We start from the raw sequence: 25725 nt of genomic DNA, 5'->3' as shown, positions 1-25725 counted from the left end.
GTAACCAGAAATATTTTACTACTTACTATGAGGTTAACTGTCAGAGAGAGAGAGAGAGAAAAACAGTCTTACATAAATATAAATGAATCAATACTGCTGACATTGTTTCCTTAAATTACTTAATTTAATTGATTTAAAGACTGTTAAGGAAAAGAGTTCTTTAGTTACAAATGATGCTAATTTTTTGTTGTTGACCTGGTGCCTCATTGCTTTGAGTCAACTATTTCAGATAGAGAGAGAGATAGGAAAACAGGAATTAAGCTTCTTCCGCAGTAGTGGAGACCAGGCTCATGCCTGGATCATGGGCATGAGAAAGGAGGTGCACTATACAGGTGAGCTGTCTCACTGGCCTTCAAATAATATTAATAGGCACTTTAAAAGAATGAAGCAGGGGGGTGTACAGTGATGCACCTAGTTATGCACACAGATAACATGTGCATAGACCTCAACTGGAACCACCACTCCCCGCATACACTGGGGAAGGTTTAGGAGCAGTGAAGCAAGTATGGCAGGTGTCTCTCCGCCTTGCTCCATCCCTATCTCCCCAGTCCCAATTTCTCTCTGTCCTATCTAAAAGAGGAAAACAGGGCCTCTAGGAGCAGTGGATTCTTGATGCGGGCACTGAGCCCCAGTGATAACCTTCTTGCGGAAAAAAAGAAAAAGAAAAAAGAAAGAAAAGGAATTTAAATGAGAAGACATGATTTAAAAAAAAAAGGCAGAGGGACAACAAAGATGAACCACCTCTAGCTTAACTGTGTAACCACAATTCTATCCTGGGAAATAAGCACTGTCTTATACTAGATAAAAATGAAATTATTGGATAAATAACAATAATCATGACAGAAGTACAGGATAATTGACTTTTAAATTTGTCAAAGATCTCAGTACATCAAGAAACCTAAGTATTTACTGTAAAAAACTTTCTCTGAAAGTTATTACTGATGTAATAATACATTAATAACTTAAATTTCATTACTGCATAAAGAAACCATTCTCAAGATTCTCAAAAGCTTACAAACTTATAAACAATGTGATAAAATTGAGAGTATTACTTTAAAATCTAGAATGAATCTCAAAAGAATACCACTGTGCTTTAGGCAATTAAAACATTAGTAACCACTTTCAGTTTGGAAAGAGTTGTCATCGTTATAACAATAAACAGGGCTTAGGGTTATATAAGATGATGAGTCAGCAGGAGATAACCCCAGTTACTAGAGGCTGTCTTCAGAAAGATACAATTCCACATACTTAATTTTTTTTTAAAAAAGGGGGGAGTATGGGATGGGATGGGACACAGACTTTTGGTGGTGGGAATGGTGTTTATGTACACTCCTTTTAACTTGTACTCATATAAATCACTATTTAACTAACATGAGAGGGGAAAATTGATTGAATGTCTCAAAAATTCTCTTTAATATTTTATTTATTTATAGAGTAGATAGGGAAAGAGTAGACAGAGAGGGAGACACAGCACTATTTCACTGCTTGATAAGCTTTTCCTCTACATATGGGGACCAGGGGCTTGACACTGGTCCTTGCACATTATAACAGGTGCTCAACGAGAAGAATAAACCGTTACCTCTGCTAAGTTATTTTTTTTTTCCTCCAGGGTTATTGCTGGGCTCGGTGCCTGCACCATGAATCCACTGCTCCTGGAGGCCATTTTTCCCCCTTTTTGTTGCCCTAGTTGTTGCAGCCTTGTTGCGGTTATTATTGCCATTGTTGACATTGCTTTGTTGTTGGATAGGACAGAGAGAAATGGAGAGAGAAGGGGAAGACAGAGAGAGAGGGGAGAGAAAGATAGACACCTGCAGACCTGCTTCACCGCCCGTGAAGCGACTCCCCTGCAGGTGGGGAGCCGGGGGCTCGAACCGGGATCCTTACGCCGGTCCCTGCGCTTTGCGCCACTCTGCTAAATTATTATATAGGCTTGGGAGACAGCTCAGTCCCAGGGGTTTCAGGTTCAACCCCAGCATCACCATATATCAGAAGTATGCAGTGTTTTGGTTTCAACCTTTAAAAATTATGTAAAAATTCTGACATATCTATAAAATTAAAAAAAAACTTCCTGATTTTAATAACTCAGTATATTATATACAGGTCATATAACTTATAAAAGAAACAGAGTATTCAAAAATTTTAGATAGGCTGGAAGTTATTTGCTTCTTGATTGTTACACAGAGTTTTCTTAAACTACTAAAAAGTTAATTGCCACTTCTTATGCTGCTTAATTTGGTAATGTGTCAGACAATGACATATTTTCAGAACCTTAATAACAGATTAATGGAGCATAAAGCACTATTCCATTTTCTGAAACTTCAGATATACAACACTTTATTCAAGACATTGAAATACTGACAGTACATTTGCCCTAGACACTAAACATACTGAATAATTTCTACAAAAAACACTTAATTCTTCCAATACATATCAAACTGAAAATTTTCTGAATGGCACCACCAAAATAGAATGATTCCTTATCTTCACATGTCATAAATATGTCAGATAAAGGGTTAAGAAAAAAAAATACATAAAGAGCTCACCAAAGTCAGCAGGAAAACACACACACACACACACACACACACACACACACATATAAATGATTAGAAGATATGAAAAGAATCTTCACCAAAGAGGAGATCCAAAGGGCCAACAGACACATGAGCACATGCTCTTCTAAGTCATAGATTATCAGGAAATACAAATAAAGATTGCAATAACATACCACTTTATGCCAATAAGAATGTCAAACATCAGAAAGGACAGTAAAAGTAAATGTTGGGAGAGGTTTAAAGGGTATAGGAGCCCCACTGCACTGCTGGTGGGAATGCAAATTGGTCCAGTCCCTGTGAAGAACATTCTGAAGAATTCTCAAGATGGCTAGAAATGGACCTACCTATTACCTGGCAATTGCTATGCGAGAGATATATCTAAAGGAAGCAAATACACCCATCCAAAGAAATCTAGGTACAGCTATCTTCATAGCAGCACAGTTTAATGTAGCCAAATGTGGAAACAATACAGGTATTCAACAATAGATGAATGGCAAAGCAAACTGTGCTACAATACAAAAATGGAATACTATTCAGCTCTAAAAAATGATAAAGTCATGTCATCTCCTTTGCCTCATCTTAGATGGAGCTTGAAAGAAACATATTAAGTAAGTCAAAAAGAAAAGTATGAATACTGAGTTATCTCACTCATAAAAGAAACTTAAGAAAAAGGACAGAAAGGTGAAACACAAAGTAAGGTGATTAAGGTGGGGGTGGGGGATCTCATTCACAGGTGAGACTTGAGACTAAGAAAAGGGTAGGGGTAGGCAGCATAATGGTTATACAAACAGACTCTCATGTCTGAGGTGCCACCATAACCAGAGTGGAACAGTGCTCTGATAAAAAGAGAGAGAGAGAGAATATACAGGATGAAACTTCAGCTCTTGTCTATTTCAGCAGATCTAAAGAAGGGGGGTGGATTGAAGGGGAATTTAAAACTCAGTGTCCTATGGGGGATGATAAAAGATTGGTGCAGGTGTCGTAAGTTGACACTTACTATGGGGACATAATAAACTATATACATGTAGCGACAGTCTTATAAAACATTCTCTCTCCCAAAAAAGGACTTTTTTTCTATATTTTTTTAAAAAGTATTTAATTTTTTAGACAAAGATAGAAACTGAGAAGTGACGGGAGATGAGAGAAGGAAAGAGAGAGACACCTGCACCCCTTGCTTCACCTCTTGTGAAGCTTTCCCCCTGAAGGTGGGGGACCAGGGGCTTGAACCTGGGTCCTTGTGCACTGTAATGTGTGCACTTAACCAGGTGCACCATTTCCAAGCCCCCAAAAGGTGATTTTTAAAAGTCAAAAATTAATGTCTTATCTTGATTTCATTAAAAACACATTTTTAAGATTTTAAGGCAAGGGGCCAGGTGGTGACGCACCTGTTTAAGTACATACATTACAGTGTACAAAGGACTAAGGCTCAAGCCCCCAGCCCCTACCTGCAGGGGGTATCTCTCTTCCTCTCTCCTGCTCTATCAAATAAACTAAATAAAATTTTAAAATATTTTTTAAAAAGATTGTAAGGCAATATTATGTAAAATACGCACTCCCCTAAGTTAGGTCCTTTCCCACCATCATGCACCGGGGGCACCAGTCTCAACCTCAGCTTTACTTTGTGTTTCCTTTTGTTCTTGTTTCTTAAGTTCTACCTATGAATGAGATCACCCTATGTTCATCCTTTACTTTTTGCGCCCTTAAAAATCACAGGACTCGGGAGTCCGGCGGTAGCGCAGCGGGTTAAGCAAACGTGGTGCAAAGCGCAAGGACCGGCAGAAAGATACTGGTTCGAGCCCCCGGCTCCCCACCTGCAGGGGAGTCGCTTCACAGGCAGTGAAGCAGGTCTGCAGGTGTCTGTCTTTCTCTCCCCCTCTGTCTTCCCCTCCTCTCTCCATTTCTCTCTGTCCTATCCAATGATGACATCAATAACAACAACAAAACAACAACAAGGGCAACAAAAGGGAAAATAAATAAAATTTAAAAAAAAATCACAGGACTTGCAGCCAAGAAATAGATCACTTGGTAGAGTAATCATTGTACTAACCAAGGGGCCATAGATTGGAGTCCCAGCACCACATGAAAGTAATACTTGGCACTGTGGGAAGATTAATGGATGATGAAATTCTTCCTATCTCCCTCTCTTAATCAACCCCACCCCTTTGTTTTTATTCTAGCTAACATAAAAAAAACATGAAAAAATTGACTGAGGAGCACTGGAATTATACATTTGAGGCTCCAATACCCTACCCTTTACCCTCCACAGACAAGATAAAAAGTCCTACCATTAAACAAATGATAGGGTTAGAAAAATGTGAGTTGAGAAGACAATACTGTCTATAGAACATTTATCAACTGCATTTAGGCATTTTGAAAACTTATCTTCATTTGTAATACTTATGTAATTTGTACTAGAGTCACTGAAATACAACATTAAGAACAAATATAAAGGTCTTGCTGAGCTGGCTCTACCCAAGGATCTCATTCACATATGGTTTCAGGATTACAGTCAAAGATACTAAGTTAAACCAGAAACAGCAATCATAATATCATATGTCACTTTCAGAACAAGTGGAAAGTATTAAATGATGATACTTAAAAAAAAGGAACACTGAGGCTGGGTGATAATGTATCCAGTAGAGCACATACAAAGGGGTTACAGAAAGAGACTCTCATGCTTGAAGCTCCAAAGTCCCAGGCTCAATTTCCCAAACCACCATAAAGCAGAGCTGAGCAGTACTCTGATTAAAAAAAAAAAAAAAAAAAAAAAAAAGGAGGGGGGGTCGGGTGATAGCGCAGCAGATTGAGTGCATGTGGCGCAGAGTGCAAGGACTGGCCTAAGGATCCCGGTTTGAGCCTTCGCTCCCCACCTGCAGGGGAGTCGCTTCACAGGTGGTGAAGCAGGTCTGCAGGTGTCTTTCTCTCCCGTCTCCCCTCTTCTCTCTCTCTCTGTCCTATCCAACAATGACATCAACAACAATAAGAAGAACCACAATACGGCTAAAACAACAAGGGCAACAAAAGGGGGAAAATAGCCTCCAGGAGCAGTGGATTCATGGTGCAGGCACAGAGCCCCAGCAATAACCCTGGAGGCGAAAGAAAGAAAGAAAGAAAGGAAGGAAGGAAGGAGGGAGGGAGGGAGGGAGGGAGGGAGGGAAGGAAGGAAGGAAGGAAGGAAGGAAGGAAGGAAGGAAGGAAGGAAGGAAGGAAGGAAGGAAAAAGAAAGGTCAAATCAAAGGTCCGGGTTTGTGCCCCTGGTCCCTACTTGCAGAGTACTTGCATGAGAGGTGGAGCAGTGCAATAGGTACTCCCCCTCCATATTTCTCTGTCTCTATCAGAAAAGATGAGACAATGATAAAAATGGCTGTCAGGAAAGGTGGAGCAGTGGTACAGGCACAGCTCTAGCACAAATGGTGGTGGAAAATAAAATAAGAAGAAAAAAGGAAAAAAAAAAAAAAGAAATGCAAAAGAAAAAGACTGAACATTATATATAAACCACTATGGTGAGCCAGAATTACATGGAAAAATTAGACTTTGTGTTATTCATAGATATTCTACTATTTTCACATCAGTTTTGATTAAAACCCACTAAGGCCAATAGCAGCAGAGTCTTTATTTATAAGTGATCTCAATATTCCATTTCTGTCAAAATATTTTATTAAAGTTGCAGACAACTCTTTCAAAGAAGAAAAAACAAACCTCAGCTAGGCACAGTATAGAATCCCATCTGCGTAGAGGTGTGAGCTAGATGTGGCAAATTACATCTGCAAGCCTTATTGCAAGTGCTCACTAACGAAACTCAAGATGTTGATTTTGACCCGAACACCCTATACCGACTGGATCTGGCTATATTAGAGATCATTTCTCCCTTTCCATGGCAATTGAAATCAGATGACACATTTCGACAGTTTCTCATGTTGAACTCAGAAATCCAAGTGTTGTACAGAAGGAGCCTTCAATCTGTAAGAATGCTTCTTGGTTTTTTTCTATTAATCATCTTCATCATGATGGTTTTTCTTTTCCTTTTTTTAATATCATGATGACTAAGAATGTGTTTCAACTGTTTCTGAACACAAGTTAGATACTGATCTTTTACATTTTTTTAAGTTTTTTTTTCCTCCTTACAGCAATATAGTAAACGAGTATCTAGTAAACCACAATTTGCTATCATACATGGTTCTAGACAACTGAAGTAACACAGAGAACAAACCAGGTATGTTTTCTGACCTCTTCACCCAACTAGGGTAGTCAGACACTAAGCAAAAATAATTACAATTGGAATAAAGGTTTTAAAAAAAAGTTGTTTAAGTCAAGTGCAATGAAGCATGACGGATACAAAGGGAAAGAAGCCTAGAAAATACTTTGAAAAGAAAGTCAGCTGAGGATTGCATGAACAATTGTGGAGGAGAGCTGGGTGGTGGTGTTCCTGGTTGACTCGGTTGAGTGCACACATCACAGTGTACAAGGACCTGGGTTCAAGCCTATGATCCCTACCTGCACAGAAGCAGCTGTAAGCTGACAGGGGGTTGAAACTGCGCTACAGGTCAGCCGGTCAATCTCCCCCCCACCCTTCTCTACCCCTCCTCGTCTCTCAATTTCTATCTCTGTCCAAAATAACTAAACAAAAATAATTTTAAAAAATTGTAGAAGGGGACTTAAGTTGGTGGTGAGAGTTATCCTCCTTATACAGTTATCAAAGGGTGTTGGATAGTATGCCAGCTCCCCCTGGCTTCTGCTTAACCATATGCCTAGATAGGGATAGATTTGATCCCATTCAAAGCTTTGGTCTATTTACATAAATCACTTTTACATTTACATAAAGCACCACACTCCCTCCAGGGCATTGGTGGTTTAGTGGTAGAATTCTCACCTGCTCCACCCCCTCTCCTTGTCACACCCTGATCCTCTCCTTGTCACACCCTGATCTTCCACCAGTCACTTTTCCACCCTCTCTATATCACATCCTGTTTCCACCCTACTTGGAGAGTATAAAAACAGCTGCTCTCCTGATTAAAGACACTTGGAAATTGCTTTCCGGCTCCGAGAGTTCCAGAGTGTATCTATTGTGAAGTTAGTGCGGCACGAGTTCCTGATCCCTCTCCCACACAGCAGCCTAGATCAGCTCCAGTTGAGTTCTCTCCAACCCAGAGAGCACTAGCTTGGGAAGAAGTACCCTCAGGCTATCCCGGCAAAAGGGAGAGAAGATACAGTAGTTATCTGACAACAAAGTTCTGTAGATCATAATTTATCCAATAAAGTGATATGCTAGAAAGCCTGGGGGCCCTAGATGTGGGTGGTGGGGATGGGACACAGTCTTTTGGTGGTGGGAGTGGTGTTTATGTACTATCCTATTAAAGTGTAAACATTATATAAACCACTATTTAATTAATATGAGAGGCGAAAAACTGATGATATGTCTAGAACTTCTTAAAACACAGACTGTCTTTTTTTTAATATTTATTTTATTTATTTATTCCCTTTTGTTGCCCTTGTTGTTTTATTGTTGTAGTTATTATTATTATTGTTGTTGTTGTTGTTGGATAGGAAAGAGAGAAATGGAGAGAGGAGGGGAAGACAGAGAGGGGGAGAGAAAGATAGACACCTGCAGACCTGCTTCACCGCCTGTGAAGCGACTCCCCTGCAGGTGGGGAGCCGGGGGCTCGAACCAGGATCCTTATGCAGGTCCTTGTGCTTTGCGCCACCTGCGCTTAACCCGCTGCACTACAGCCCGACTCCCCTGAGTCTTTTTAATACATAGGCTGTCTTTGATATGTTCTCTCCCAAAAGCCTAGACCAGGGAAAACAGAAGCAACCGACAGCACAGCTATATACAACATGCTGGGTACTATACCCCAAAACCTATCAAAAGGACTTTCCAAAGTTAACCCTATCACCAAATAATGTGATGATAACAATAACCATCCATTGTCTTCCTGAACCCTAAGACAACAGGAACCTCACATTTCCACTATAGAGCCTAGATTTCCCCCAGTCCTGGAACCTTAGGGTTGGGCCCACTTTTCTGCATGCTGCTCTCAATTCAAATCAAATAATACTGTATTCGCGGATCACAATCTAATCAACACAACGAGAACCACCCCAGCATGCTGCGCTTCAGACTGTGACCAGAGACTTCAGGTGTGGAATGACAACCCTTCAGCTTCACTCAGGTTAGACCTTTCCTTCCATAGTATACTCTAATTCCATTCCAGGTGTTCCACTCCCCAATAAAGTCCCCAAACCTAAATATAGTCCAGATCCCCTGAGATAGAGCATAGGTTCACCCGTGCCCATAAACTAGAGGAAGAATATATACCTGAAAGCAGAAGTACACAAGAGCATGCAGGGAATACCCCCAACACTTCATCTGCACTATTCCAGTCTTTAGGTCCATGATTGCTCAACAATTTATTTGGCTTTGTATGTTAACTCTCTTTTCAGCCACCAGGTTCCAGATGCTGACCAGACTTCCCTGGACAGACGACCCCATCAATGTGTACTGGAGCGCCACTTCCTCAGAGCCCCACCCTACTAGGGAAAGAGAGAGACAGACTGGGAGTATGGACCGACCAGTCAACGCCCATGTTCAGCGGGGAAGCAATTACAGAAGCCAGACCTTCCACCATCTGCAACCCACAAAGACCCTGGATCCATATTCCCAGAGAGATAGAGAATGGGAAGGCTATCAGGGGAGGGGGTGGGATGTGGAGATCGGGTTATGGGAATTGTGCGAAATTGTACCCCTCTTATTCTATGGTTTTGTTAATGTCTCCTTTCTTAATAAATAAATAAATAAACAAACAAATAAATTAAAAGATGAACCTAGATCTCTAATAGATCCTTCTCTCCATCATTACTGGTCACTTCTATTAGGCCTCTCAAGGAAATTGTCTTCTCTATAAAGTAATGGTAGAAACTGCCCCACTCTCTGGAGAGTGGCTGGGTCATCCTACCCTGACACTCGAGGAAAAATGGTCCTGAAATGATTGCAACCTAGTATGTTCGCAGCTGTGACCATAAACTTCAAGCTCAGACCCACAAGGACTTAGAGGTTACACAGACTTCTGTGCTAGATATGAATATATATGGGCCTTGGGTCAGGCTGGTGGGGTAAACAGTTAATTTTATTTATCCATTTTCTTCAAGTTTGGGAGCTAGTCTCTGCACGAATCCAACTTTCTAGCATTATTCTCAACTCTGACCCCATCTTCCTAGACAATATTTTGGCCCACCTTCATATTAGCTATCAAACTCCGGCACAAACTATGAAAATAACTAAAAAATAGACTTACTAGCTTCTTTCCATCCTAAAATCCCTATTCTTATCTGCTCTACTTTTTAGTTCCTGTTCATTAATCATTTCATCTTGCTTTATATCTTACTGTCTTTTAGCCATCAAGTTGCAGATGCTATCATGATCCCATCCTGATCTCCCTGGGCATATGACCTCACAAATGTGTCCTAGAATCTAGCCTCTCCATAGCCCTACCCAACTAGGGAAAAACAGAAACAGGCTGGAAGGTATGGATCGACCTGCCAACAGAAATCGATCTGCCACTGGAGAAGTAATTATAGAAGCTAGAATTCCCACCTTCTGCACCCCCAAAAGAATTTTTGTCCATACTCCCAGAAGGGGAGAAATGTTAGGGGAAGATGAACAGAGGGCTCTGAATTCCAATTCTGTCAGAACCCAGAACCCAGAACTCAGAAGTGGTTAATAGGTGTAGGTAGGACTTAGAAAGGAAAATGAGGCAGAAAAACAAACAAACAAACAAAAAAGGCAAAAAAAAAAAAAAAGAAAAAGGAGGGGGACACACACACACACACACACACACACACACACACACAATTTCTAGAAGTAATAGTCAACCCATATCTGCAACCTTGGGAGAACTACTGTAGCTTCCAATGGAGGGAAATGGGGATACAGACCTCTGGTGTTTTGCCCCTGTTATCTTATAATTCTGTAAAACAATATTAAGTCACTAATAAAATGAAAATAAATAAGTAGTACTGTACTAGAAAGAGAGAAAGAAAAAATGGAATGAAGGGAAAGACAAGGGGAGGGGAGAGGAAGGGAGGGAGGCAAGGGGAAAGAAGAGGGGAGGGAAGGGGAAGGGAGGGAGGCAAGGGAGGGAAGGGACTTGACATTTGTAGCATATACTAAAGCCCCACCATGGGAATGGGTGAGACAGAGCTATGTTTTTCTTAGACTAAGGAAAGGCAACTGGGTCTGGGGCTTGAATTAGTGAGGAAAAGAGAAAAAAAAGTGAAAGTAAAGCTGGAAACAAAGTGGAAAACAGAATCAAACAGTACTGTGTTGATAAAGGGTTTAAAATTTTATTCCCAAACTGAAAGCCATGAAAGTCAATAATACATAATTCTGTATGACAATGGGAGAATACTGAGAAATACCATTAGTCAGTTAAGCAAGAGGCAGAAGAAATAGTACAGGAGCAAAACATCTTTACTTTTTATTTTAGTTTTTATTATCTTTATTTACTTATTGACTAGAGACAGCCAGAAATCAAGAGGGAAGGGGGAAACAGAGAGGGAGAAAGACAGAGAGACACCTGCAATACTGCTTCACCACTCACATAGCTTTCCTCCTGCAGGTGGGGCCCAAGGGTTTGAACCCAGGTCCTTATGCATTGTAACATGTACACTCAACCAGGTGTGCCACTGCCCAGCCCTGCAAAACATCTCATTGTAAAGCTGCTAAGTAAGAATTCTGAAGGGCAAGAGCCTGAGAGGTAACTACAAAGTAAAACATCTGTATTCCATATTGTGACCCTAGGTTCATCCCAGGTATGAGTCACAAAGACAAAAACAAGCAAAACTCGGTAGATGCTGGAGTGGTACTTTGCATTCAAATATTATCTCTTGTTTTCCCTTCTCTCTCAAACAAAAATTGTCTAGAGAGGGAAGGTGAGCTATAAAACGATACAATTCAAGCTACATATGACCGAGAGCTTAGATTCAACCCCAGCATCACATTTTTTCCAAATATGACACCATCTCTCCAGACAATACGTTGGGTCCACCTGCATGTTAGCTGTCAGACTCAGGCAAAATTTAGTAAAGCCATGGCCCCTTGGAATATACCTAAATAGACCTACTAGCTTTTTACAAGATGGAGACCCCCAAATCTTCCTCTGCAATATTCTTGCCTCTAGGTTCATGATTAGTCAACAATTTGTTCTGTTTTATATCTTAACTCTCTTTCCAGCCACCAGGTTCCAAATGCTACAATGATGCCAACTTGACTTCCCTGGGCAGATGACCTCACCAATGTGTTCTGGAGCTCCAACTCCCCAGATCCCTGCCCCACTAGGGAAAGAGAGAGACAGGCTGGGAGTGTGGATCAGCCTGCCAACCCCCCTTGTTCAGCGGGGAAGCAATTACAGAAGCCAGACCTTCCACTTTCTGCACCCCATAATGATGCTGGGTCCATACTTACAGAGGGATAAAGAATAGGAAAGCTTTCGGGGGAGGGGACAAGATGGGATAGGGAGTTCTGGTCGTGGAATTGTACTGATAAAGGTTGTATCCTGAATGGCCTTGTATGAGTAAACTTTTTTTTTTAACTTTATACCTTTATTGAGTAATAGTTTACAGTACAGTACTTCTTTTTTTTTAAACCACCACTGCCATCACCAAAGGTCTGCTTCCTTATCCCCACTCCATAGATAATCACTATAAGTCTCTAACAGTCTTAGATATAGGTTGACATTTTTTCCACATTTTATGCTCAATTCTCCATATTCTGCATACAAGTGAAACCATTCTGTAATTGTCCTTTACCTTCTGTAATTTGTCCATTACACAGAATCTTCTACAATTCCATCTGTTTTATCCCAAAGGACAAAATAATCATCTTTTTATTGCCAAATAATACTCTATTTAGTATATGTCCCATAACATGTTTATCTAGTCATCTGGTGAAGAGCAATTTGGTTGTTTCCAAATTTTTGCTATTGTGAATAAATCCATTATAAACATGGGTATGCATATGTCTCTTCAGACCAGTCTTATCATTGCTTTTGAGTAAATTCCTATGAGTGGAAATGCTGGATCTTAAGTTATTTCCATTAGTATTTGCTTAAGGATTCTCCATACTGTTCTCCATAATGGCTGCACCAATTGGCACCCCTACAAGCAGTATAGTACAGTTCCTCTCTCCACATCCTCTTCAACACTTATCTTTCCTTGTTTTATTGATGGAGCCCACTTTCACAGGTGTGAGGTGGAGTCTCAATGTGGTTTTAGTTTGCATTTCTCTAATGATGAGTGAATTGGAACATTTCCACATGCGTCTGTGGGCCATGTGTATTTCTTCTTTAGAGAACTGTCTATTCATATCATCTGCCCACTTTTTTTATTGGGCTTCTCGTTTTTCTTTTTGTTGAGTTGTATGAGTTCTTTATAGATGTTTGATAACAACTGCTTGTCTGAAGTGTAGTGCGCAAATATCTATTCCCATTTGATAGGTTTCCTGTTTATCCTTATGGAGTTTTCTTTTGATGTATAAAAGCTTTTTAATTTGATGTAGTCCCATTTGTTCATTTTTGTTTTTGTTTCCCTTGCCCATCTGGTCCAATATCCAGATCTTTGATCCATTTTGAGCTAATTTTGGAGCATGGTGTGAGGTGGTAGTCTGGTTTCATTTCTCTGCAATGTGGTGGTACAATTTACCCAATACCATTTGGTTATTTTTTAATTAATTAAGTAATTATTGGATAGAGACAGAGAGAAATTGGGGGGCCAGAGATGGAGAGAGACAGAGAGATACCTGCATCCCTGCTTCACCACTTGTGAAGCTTTCCCCCAGGATGGGGACCAGGGGCTTGAACCTGGTTACTTATACACTGTAGTGTTTGCACTTAACCAGGTGTGCCCACCGCCTGGCCCCTACCCAACACCATTCATTAAAGAGACTTTCTTTTGCCCCATTTGGCAGTTTTAGCCCCTTTATCATATATAATGTGCCAATATATGTGTGGGCCTAGTTCTGGGCACTATCCTGTTCCATTAGTCCAAATTTTTGTTCCAAAACCACATTTTTTTTAACTACTATTGCTTTGAAATATAAATTGAAATCAGGAATCGTGATGCCTTTATTTTTCTTTCTTCTTTTTCTTCAGGAGAGCTCTTACTATTGTACTTATTTATTGTATTATTACATGGTATGGTATAGTTCCACAGGAATTTTTGAATAAGTTCTTCAATTTCCTTGAAATATGTCATTGGGACTTTAATAGGACCGCACTCAATGTATAGATTGCTCTGGGCAGGATTGCCATTTTAATGACATTTATTCCTCCAGTCCCTGAACAGGGGATGATGTTCCGTTTCTTGGTGTCGTCATTCTTTGTGTCTTACAGTTTTCAATGAAAAGGCCCTTCACCTGCTTTGTTAGATTTATTCCTAGGCATCCTATCTTTTATCGATTCAACTGTAAATGGCATTGCTTCCCTGAGTTCCCTTTCCTCCGGCCCATCATTTATATAAAGAAATAGTGCAGATTTATGAGTACTGATTTTGTAACTATTAAATTTATTTTATTTATTTTTGGATAAACAGAAAGAAGTTCAGAGGGAAGGGGGTGGTTGAAAGACAACTGCAGCACTACTTCACCACTTGTGAAACTTCCTCCCTATAGGAGGGAGGAGCCAGGAGCATGAACCTAGTATGAATAACTTCTATAATAGTATTAAAACAAGCAGGAATAGCAAAAGAATGAGAATTAGATATGAAGCCTGAAACTGAGACTAAATGACTGCAATCCTATGATACAACTTAAATGGATGAATAGTTGCTTCTTATGGAAGTTAATAAAAAAACCCAATTACATGCAATAGAGCTTAAATCTGATGATGGAGGTAAACTATTGTCTAAGTGAAGTTGTTCAAACAGCAACAGAGTTGAAAAAGCTGACTCCAATTGTGAAAGAAATTCTGCAACAAATGAAATATAAGCAAGCTGTATTACACGCAAAATAGAAATCTTTCAGGACATGAGTCAGTATGGCTTAATACATTGCTGAATTCATCATTCTTAATAGCCGAGTAGTATCTCACTGTGAATACAGACTACAACTTAGCCGCTAACTGGTTGTTGGGATCTAGGTTGCTTTAAGGTTCTGTGGTGCTATGAACATCACTATGCCCAGATCTTTTTGGTTGGGTGTGTTTGATTCCTTAGGCTATATGCCCCCAGGAGAAGAATTTCCAAGTCATAGGGAAGGTCCACTTCTAGCCCTGTGAAAATTTTCCATACTACTCTCTACAGTAGAGTAATTTTCTGAACATAAATCCCACCAGCATTGCAGGAAGATTCCTATAACCTATGACACCTCACCAGCATTTGTTGGTTTTATAGTTTCTGATGAATAACATCCTCACATTTCTTTATTTCCATTTCTATGTTAATCAATGACTTGAAGCATGTTTCATGTATTTGTTGGCCTTTTGGATATCTTCTTTGTTGAATTTTCTCTGCATATTCTCTCCCTAATTTTGGATGGGCCGATTTTTGTTGTTACTGGGTCTGGTGACCTATTTCTATATTTTGGTTATTATCCTTTTGTTTGATCTTCTCCCATTCCATGAGTCTCTCTGTTTGGTTGGTGGCTTCTTTCACTGTGCAAAAGCATTTCAATTTAATGTAGTCCTATTGGTTTACTCTTGCTTTTTTTTTTCTTCCTTAAAGTTGAACTTGTGTCACTGAAGGTGCCTACAATGACCCTGGATCCATACTCCCAGAGGAATAAAGAATAGGAAAGCTATCAGGGGAAGAAGTAGGATATGGAATTCTGGTGGTGGGAGTAGTGTGGAGGTGTACCCCTCTTATCCTATGGTTTTTGTGAGTGTTTCCGGTTGAGCATACATCACAATTCACAAGGACTCAGTTCAAAGTCCTGGTCCCCATCCACAGGGAGGAATTCTGCTTAGTAAGTGGTGACACAGTGCTGCCAGTGTCTCTCTATCTTCATTGTGCCCTCCCCTCTCGATTTCTGGTTGTCTCTATGCAATAAATAAAGATAATTTTTTAAAAAATATATCAGAACAGATTGAAAAGAATTATAATGAGAAATTGGTAAGGATTTAGTTACATTCCCTATCAGCTTTAACGTAAAAGAAAATATTTAGCTATGCTTTGATACTAGCCAAGTGACAATAAAAATGCATTATAAATCAAATAGAGAAATGGAAAAAATTTAAAAGTTTACTTATTTATTCATTTATTTATTTATTTATTTATTGCCTCCGTGGTGATTGCTGGGGCTCAGTGTCTTCACCACAAATCCACTGCTCCTGGAGGCTATTTTTTCTCCTTTTTATTTTATTGTTGTTGTGGTTATTATTATAGTTGTCATTATTGATGTTGTTGCTACTGAATAGTAGAGAGAAATGGAGAGAGGAGGGGGAAGACACAGAGGGGGAAGAGAAAGACAGACACCTGCACACCTGCTTCACTGCTTGTGAAGCAACCTCCCTGCAGGTGGGGATGCCAGGGCTCGAACTGGGATCTTTATGCGGATCCTTGCACTTAGCACCATGTACACTTATCCCACTGTGCTTCCACCTGGCCCCCAGTATCTTTATTTTTTAAATAACTACAGGAGGCTTAAATTTCTTGAAATAGTCTCCTTGCTACAGTGTAGTTCTGGCCAATGAGACTATGGTTAAAAATTGTTTCATCTTTAGATTTCAGCATTGGTTACATAGTGAGTCTTTTCTTCTATGTAGTAAGAAAAATAGACTTTATAAGTTTCTGTTTGGCTCAAGCCCTATCCATTCACTATGTGATTGTTAAAAAATGTTTAAGAAATGAAAATTCCATTTCACTTCTAGGAAAAAATCAGAAATATAATAATAGCATTTTCTGCTTTAAAGATAATTACATAGATCATTCATAATGTACTTGAAAAATATGAGAATAAAATAATTTATCATATGAAGAGGAACAACAATCGACAATGGAAGAAATGTATGAAGAGATATTTGAAATGAATTCTGAAGAGTTAAAGAACAGCAGTGGAGGCAGAATAAATCAGTCCTTTTTCGAAGTCCACTTTCAAAAAGAGGGCATATTATTATCAGAACATCTTGAAACCATGAAGAGTTCTATTACCAGCAATGTAGCACATTTAAAGTCTTGAATAACCACTGTTCTAAACACAAATGAAAATGATGAATGTATTTATAAAATATTTATATGTAATATAAACTATGAATAGCACATACAATGAAGTCTTAAATTCATTACAATGAAAATAGGAAGACAGAGGTAAGCTAAAACTAGTGACTAGAAGCATTTTAATAGCAGTGGAAATGTTCACAACTAGTGCTGTATATAATTCTAGGATCATCTGCAACTAAAGTTAATAAAGCTCTAGGACCAGTGTAACATAATATAAAATACAATATAGGACTCATATGCAAATGTTTATAATATTAAAATTGAAGTACACTAGAAATAAACCTTCTGTGTTCATCTGTTCTCACACAACTTTGTCACAAGATACCAGAAAATTAATACCGTGAACAGAGCACATCCAAAGAAACTATTAAACAAACAAAGAGACCCCTCACAGAATGGGAGAAGATCTTCACATGCCATACATCAGACAAGAAACTAATCACCAAAATATATAAAGAGCTCAGCAAACTTAGCACCAAAAAAGCAAATGAACCCATCCAAAAATGGGCAGAGGATATGAACAAAACATTCACCTCAGAGGAGATCCAAAAGGCTAACAAACATATGAAAAACTGCTCTAGGTCACTGATTGTCAGAGAAATGCAAATTAAGACAACACTAAGGTACCACCTCACTCCTGTGAGAATGGCATACATCAAAAAGAACAGCAGCAACAAATGCTGGAGAGGCTGTGGGGACAGAGGAACCCTCTTGCATTGCTGGTGGGAATGTAAATTGGTCCAGCCTCTGTGGAGAACAGTCTGGAAAACTCTCACAAGGCTAGACATGGACCTTCCATATGATCCAGTAATTCCTCTCCTGGGCTTATACCCCAAGGACTCCATAACACCCAACCAAAAAGAGGTGTGTACTCCTATGTTCATAGCAGCACAATTCATAATAGCTAAAACCTGGAAGCAACCCAGGTGCCTAACACCAGATGAGTGGCTGAGAAAGCTGTGGTATATATACACAATGGAATACTATGCAGCTATCAAGAACAATGAACCCACCTCCTCTGACCCATCTTGGACAGAGCTAGAAGGAATTATGTTAAGTGAGCCTAACACCAGATGAGTGGCTGAGAAAGCTGTGGTATATATACACAATGGAATACTATGCAGCTATCAAGAACAATGAACCCACCTCCTCTGACCCATCTTGGACAGAGCTAGAAGGAATTATGTTAAGTGAACTAAGTCAGAAAGATAAAGATGAGTATGGGATGATCCCACTCATCAACAGAAGTTGAGTAAGAAGATCTGAAAGGGAAACTAAAAACAGGACCTGAGCAAATTGTAAGTAGGGCACCAAAGTAAAAACCCTGTGGTGAGGGGTAGACATGCAGCTTCCTGGGCCAGTGGGGGGTGGGAGTGGGTGGGAGGGATGGGTCACAGTCTTTTGGTGGTGGGAATGGTGTTTATGTACACTCCTAGTAAAATGTAGTCATATAAATCAATAGTTAATTAATATGAGAGGGGGAAAATTAATTGTATGTCTCAAAGTTTTTTAAAACACAGACTTAGTCTTTTTAATATATAGGCTGTGTATTTGATATGCAACTCTCTCAAAAGCCTAGACCAAGTAGATCAGAAGCAACCAACAGCACAGCTATATTCAAGATACTGGATACTGTACAGCAAACCCTAACAAAAGGACTTTTCAAAGTTAACCCAATTACCAAATAATGTGATGATAACATTAACTATCGATTATCTTTTGGAACCCTAAGACAGCAGGAACCTCACATCTCCTCTACTTCCCCCAGTCCTGGAACCCTTGGATAGGGCCCACTTTCCCGTATGCCTCTCCCAATCCATATCAAATAATGTTGCATCTGCCGATCGCAACCTAATCAACGCAACGATTGCCACCTCAACATGCTTCACTTCAGACTGTGTCCAGAGACTTCACATGTGGAATGACAACCCTTCAGCTTCATTACTCCGGTGAGACCTTTCCTTTCATAGTATACTCTAATTCCATCCCAGGTGGTTCACTTTCTAACAAAGTCCCAAAACCTAGGTATACACCAGTTTCTATGAGAGAGAGCATATGTTCACACGTATCCATAAACTACTGCAAAATATATACCTGAAAGCAGAAGTACACTAGAGTTTGCAGTGAGTACCCCCCTAACACTTCCTCTCCACTATTCTAAGCTTTGGGTCCATGATTGCTCAACAATTTGTTTGGCTTCATATGTTAACTCTCTTTTCAGTCACCAGGTTCCAGATGTCATCAGGATGCCGGCCAGGCTTCCCTGGACTGAAGACCCCACCAATGTGCCTTGGAGCTCCGCTTTCCCAGAGACCCACCCTACTAGGGAAAGAGAGAGGCAGACTGGGAGTATGGACTGACCAGTCAATGCCCCGTTCAGCGGGGAAGCAATTACAGAAGCCAGACCTTCCACCTTCTGCAACCCACAAAAACCCTGGGTCCATGCACCCAGAGGGATAGAGAATGGGAAAGCTATCGGGGGAGGGGATGGGATATGGAGATTGGGTGGTGGGAATTGTGTGGAGTGGTAACCCTCCTACCCTATGGTTTTGTTAATTTATCCTTTCTTAAATAAAACAATTTAAAAAAAAGATACCAGAAAATTAATACCTTGAACAGAGCAATGGGGTGGGGGAGGGCATGCTTACACCCAGAAACCAAGACTCATAAGCAAGCTAACTTGTGTATTTTTTTTGTTGGTAATTTGATTTACTCAGCTATTTTTTTTTAATTTCTTTATTGGGTAATTAATGTTCTACATTCGACAGTAAATACAATAGAGTATTTATAATCAGAGTGATATAAAAAACTTTTAAGAATGTAATTCCAAGTGGGCTTGAGCTGATAATGCTCCCAATTATCAGAAAAAGATTCCAGTATAGAAATATCAAAGAAAAAAGCAATAAAGAAAAAACAAAGCACAATGAATTCTGGGCATATAATGAAGATATTAATAAGACAATAATAAAAAAAACATGCACTCCATATATAAAGAAATATGAGGGAGTTTTAAAGCTGCCAGTCAAACGAAAAAAAAATTATGAATTAGAACGTAATCACTTGAAAGATCCCAAGGACCCTGGAGAGAACTCTGGGCCACATGGGAGCACCTGTGGGATACAAGGTAGGGTCTTCACAAGTAGTGCAGTGGTGCTGAGTTGTTTCTCATCTCTGTTTCTTTCTACCTGTCTTTCTGTCTCTCAACCTCTACCCAGAGGAAAAACGGGGTAGGGGGAATGAGCAAAAATAGTAGAGTTAGGCAGATACTGGTAGAAATATCATTCAAAAAGGAAGATAAAGACATTTTCAAACAAACAAATACTAGAAAATTAATGCGCTGCAAACTTAATATACAAAAATTTAGTAGCATTCCTCAATGTAAATAGAAAACCAGAAAAAGAAATACAAAAATCAATCCTGTTTAAAATTGCAGCAGAACAAGTGTCTAGGAATAAACTTAACTAATGAGGTGAAAGACTTGTATATAGAAAATTATGAATCACTACTAAAGGAAATTTCTTTATATCTTTTTCTATTTCCTTGAAAAGTGTTCTCATAGTTTTCAGTATAACGGTCTTTTGCTTTCTGTTAGGTTAATCTCTTGATATTTGATAGGTTTTGCTCCTATGGTGAATAGAATCACTTTCTAGATTTCTCCTGCTTTTGTTTTAAGAGAGTGAGAGAGACAGAGATAGAATAGGGATGTGAAAAATACAAAGTAGAACTTAAGACTGGGTGTGGTGTATTTCTACAAATAAAGGACTCAGGGACCGGGGGGAACTTTCAGGTCCTAGTGTATGATGGTAAAGGAAGATTTAAGGTAAGGCTGAAAGTGTTTTTCAGAAAACTGAGAAATTCTATACCAACAATTATGTTTACTATAAATCATTAACCCCTCAATAAAAAAAGAAATTTAACTCATATAAGTATTGCCTTAGAACTCATTAAATCCCCTAATTAAGTTTAAAAAGAGAGATAAATATATCATGCTTGACATATATATATACATATATATACACACACGCTTATGTATATATATTCATTTGTTTGCATTTGATTGTTTTTTAACATGTCATAAGCTAAGTCAGATAAATTAAATCAAATAACATAGTATTATTCTCAGTTTAAATGAATGCACATATCCCAAAACAGTGCTTATCACTATTTTGAGATATTCTTGCATGTTGTTGATGATAACATATAGAATACGATCTATTACAGAAAGTCTCTAGTCATATGTACATACATATAAGCATATGACTAAAAGGCATGGATGTCAATAAATAATACCAACTTATTTATTTTGTAGATTTTTCTTTTTCAGATATACTTTGTAGATCCCTTACTTTCCTGTAGATTATGCAGTAAGACTGCAAATATCAGTGTGAAATATAATAATTATATGAAAAAATTTTAATGTACCTTCTTCAAGGATGGGCCGTGGGATGACAAATGGAATCTCCTGCAGAGGTTCCATGCATTTGTGGCCAGCACTGATAATCTTAATTTGAGGAAAGCAGAAGACAAGTGTTCCTGGCATGCTGGTTTGTCCATGATACCAACTTCTTACTGTTCCAGGAATGTCACCCGATACAATTGTACTTGGGGAAGGCAGGTTGTCATTTGGAATGAATACACAACAAGATTGTACTTCAAGCTGGAAAACAAACAAACAAAGGACTAAAATATTTAATTCAGCACCTGGCACAAAGCTCAAGGAACTGCATAAGGATCCCGGGTCCAGCCCCCAGCTACCCACTTGCAGGGGCGTCACTTCACAGACGGTGAAGCAGGTCTGCAGGTGTCTATCGTCCTCCCCCCTCCTCTCTCCATCTCTCTCTGTCCTGTCTAACAATGATGATAACAATAACTACAACAATAAAAATTTAATTCAGACTAAATTTAGTAATAAGCACACTCCAAAAACCTAGTATCTTTACCTGAATGAAATATCAAATAAGAAAAAAATGAAATTTTCCACACATATCTTTATTAGTTGCTTGTAAAAAAGAACACCACAGGTGGCACACCTGGCTGAGTGCACATGTTACAATGCACAAGGACCCAGGTCCCCACCTGCAGGGGAGAGCTTTGCGAGTGGTAACGCCTCGCTGCGGGTGTAAGTTTCTCTTACTCCCTAACCCCCCCTTCATTCTCGATTTCTAATTGTCTCTATCAAATAAAGATAATAAAATCTGTTTTAAAAGAACATGACAAGTACTGGTATTTCTTCCTTTAATTTTGATCAAAATGAGCAAGTATATGAGATGAAAACATATCTACGTTCCCACAGTTCTTTCCAAAAAATATGACTGAGTTGGTAAATGTACTGGCAAAAAAGGTGCGACAATTCTTCTTCTGTAGTGCACTAGCTTTTGATAATATGACCTAAAGCCTAAAACTGACTTGATTTTATTTCCCTTACTTAAGAAACACAAACATTAATTTCTATGTGAATTTAGATCTCTCATTCGAGAGGCTAAAAGCCAATAAATATGTTTTAAATGTTCAAGTTATAGACTATCTATTGAGGGGACTTATGGTTTGCTGTCAACAGTAAATACAGTTGTTGCTATATGTGTAATATTACTGTTTTCTACAAGATATTCTAACCCTCTACCTAGGTCCTCCTCTGCCAATTTGCACCAGGACTTGAAAGACCCACCATACCCCCTGGAGTCCTTTACTTTGGTGCAATTTTAAAAACCCAGTCAAAGTTCTACTTTGTGTTTACCCTTTCTTTTATTTTTCAACTTCTGTTTATTAATGAGATCATCCTATATATTAGTCCTTCTCTTTCTGGTTTATCTCACTTATCATGATTCCTTTAAGTTCCATCCAAGATACGGTAAAGAAGGTGAACTCCTTATTCTTAATAGCTGATTTGTATTTCATTGTGTATATGTATTATACACAATTATACACAATTACCTCTGCCACTGATCTAGTGTTGAACACCTGGGTTGATTCCAGATTTTATCTATTACAAATTATGCTGCTATGAACATAAGTATAAACAGATCTTTTAGGACGGGTGTATTTGGTTTCTTAGAACATTCCAGGAAAGCAATTGTCTGGACATAAGGTAGGTCCATGTCTAGCCTTGTGAGAGTTCATCAGGCTGCTCTCCATAGGGGTTGGCCAATTTACATTCCCACTAGCAGAGCAGGAGGGTTTGTTTATCCCTACAACCTCTTCAGCATTTGTTGTTGCTATTGTTTCTGATGTATGGAATTCTTATGAGTGAAGTGGTATTTCATTGTGGTCTTAATTCGCAATTCTCTGACAATCAATGACTTGGAGCATTTTTTTCATATGTCTGTTGGCCTTTGGGGTCTCTCCCTTGATGAATACTCTGTTCACATCCTCTCCAATTTGGATGGGGTCGTGTGTGTGTGTGTGTGTGTGTGTGTGTGTGTGTGTGTGTGTGTGTGTGTGTGTGTGTGTGTACTCTATATATTTTGGTTGTTAGCCTTTTGTCTGATGTATGGCAGGTAAAGATCTTTTCCCATTCTGTAAGGAGTCTTTCTGTTTGGGTGGTGGTTTGTTTTGCTGTGCAGCTTTTCAATTTGATGTAGTCCCATTGGTACATGAAAAAGTACTCATACTTCTTACCAAACTAAAGCAAACTAAGATAATTATGAGGTATCTTCACACCTCTGTGAGAACGATTTATGTTCAAAGGATGTGGAGAAAAGGGTGCATTTGAACACTGGTAATGGGACTATACACTGGCCCTATGGAAAACAATATGAAGGTTCTGTATTGCATACAGACCTACCAAAATATCTCACAATTCCTCTCGTAGCTATGTACCCAAACAACACAAAGATTGTTATACAAAGAAATCTTTACACACCTATGTCCATCACAGTACTGCATATAATAGTTGAGATATGGAAATAAACTAAAAGCCCAACAACAGAGGACTGGAGGAGGAAGATTTTTACATATGCACACATGGAATATTACTCAGCTGGAAAAGGTAATTTTTCTCTTTTGCTACAACATGGATGGTTCTAGAGGTGATCATGCTATGTGAAATATGCCAGAAGGAGAATGAAGATTTTCAGATGATCTCACTCATATATGGGATTTAGAAAACAAAGTGAGAGAAAAAGAGAGGGTCAGGTATGAAAAAATATGTCATCTTTCTCAGCAGATCTCTGAGTAGTAATGGAGAAGAATAAGGCTATTCACAGTCAACTGGGAGCATTGTGTACTACAGTGCATGCAGATGGAACTTGTGTCTGAGTGAAGTATGTGGGCACATATTTGGGGAGATGTAAAATTGTACCTCTGACACAACTGCCTTGAAAACACCTTTTGTCCAAAATATTCTTTAAAAATAAAACAAGCCTAGTAGATCTGACTTCTAAATAAACACATTTTAAAGCAAGAAAATATATAAGCAAAAATAAATACATGGTTCATGGAACATGGACCATGAGCTCATATAACTGGGATGGTCTTATATTGCAGTCTAGATGACATAAGCATAGATAAGTTTAGTCCTTTGCTTTTAAAATTGTAATCTATTTTATTCAGAAAGAGAAACAAGTATGTGTAAGATGTATTACATTATGTTTTTAAATATTTAGTGTAATTCATTAATGATGCTCAGTTGTCGAAGTGGAAATGGTTCACTGTTATTCTTCTATATCAACGATGCTTAAGAAGATCAAACCGTGAAGTCAGTATTCAGCACATCATGAAGGTACTGATATGTTGCAAAGTACATTCATTAAACAATGTAAGATAATTAGTTTAATACACCACCAAATACAAGTATATACATGTAGGGTTGGGCAGTGGCCTATGTAATCGGGCAAACATTACAATTCTCAAGGAACCAAGTTCAAGACCCCAGTCCCCATCTACAGAAGGGAAGCTTTACAAATGGTGAAACAGTGCTACAGATGTGTCTCTTTCTCTCTCCTTCTCTATCTCCTCCTCTCATCTCAATTTCTTCCTCTAAGCAATAAATAAATGAATGAATAAATTATTTTAAAAAATCAAATGTATACATGTATGACCAAGAAAGAAATTTAAATTATACCAAAATTTCTGGTCATAATAATCCCAAAACTACTACTTAGAAATAAATATTTCACAATTCAAATAACCTGAGAAATATATACAGAATCATAGTACATTAACATGAGATTAACATGAACACCTCTAGCAACTTCTAAAATATGATAAACACTGCTGTGAGGATAAGCTTAATGGACATGAAGCAAAACATATTTATAATTCAAATTGCTCAAATTTATTACATCTATTATATATATTAAAGCTGTCACATAAATCTTTTTGCACTTTTAAAATAACTGTTAAACTGTATGTCTAAAACTATGGTTTTAATGTAAAATGTTGAGTGATTTATGTAACTGAATATAAATCTGCAGCAGTAAATTTTGAATTAATGTAAGGATCTGACAATCCAGGGGAAAGAAAATGAAGTAATCTGCCAGTAAGAAGTCCTCAAACTGGGGGTAAGATCATATTCATGGAAACCATCTGGTTGGGACCCTCTGAGCCACACCAAGCACAAATGATCTTTTAAAAAAATATCCTATTCATTAATGCATCACAGCTGCACTGAGTGTTACTTCATTTTTCCATGGCAACATCCTTTCTGTTTCAAGGATCTTATTTCAGTTTTGGTAGCAACGTGTTCTCTTGCCAATCTTGAACACACTCATGTGCTAAGTGAAGGGATTATTATACATTCTTGAAGGAGAACTACCCCTGTTTTCATTCCTAATAGGTCAAGTGCTATATATATAAGTATCACATATTAAAGTAAAAGCAGTAAAGCCAAAATTATTTGCTATGCATAATTTAATGAATGAAAATATTGCTTAAGAAACATTTTTTTAAAATCAAAGAGCTAGAGATAGAAGAGAAACCATAGCACTGTTCAGCTCTGGCTTACACTGACACCAGGAATGGAACTTCAAAC

General features: G+C 38.6%; 1 protein-coding gene across 1 annotated transcript in view; it reads right to left on the bottom strand.

Annotated features, from left to right (window-relative positions):
• The window catches only part of VPS13B (vacuolar protein sorting 13 homolog B), a 634327-nt gene that overhangs the window by 361108 nt on the left and 247494 nt on the right, over positions 1 to 25725 (bottom strand). Inside the window, exon 22 of the mRNA XM_060195774.1 lies at positions 21180 to 21414. Within this exon, the coding sequence (XP_060051757.1) occupies positions 21180 to 21414 (235 nt within the window). The remainder of the gene's footprint in view (positions 1 to 21179; positions 21415 to 25725) is intronic.

Source organism: Erinaceus europaeus, chromosome 8 (assembly GCF_950295315.1).
Source record: "Erinaceus europaeus chromosome 8, mEriEur2.1, whole genome shotgun sequence".
Taxonomy (NCBI): Eukaryota; Metazoa; Chordata; class Mammalia; order Eulipotyphla; family Erinaceidae; genus Erinaceus; species Erinaceus europaeus.
The sequence above is the reverse complement of the archived record's forward strand: the minus strand, read 5'-3'. Positions and strand labels throughout refer to the sequence as shown.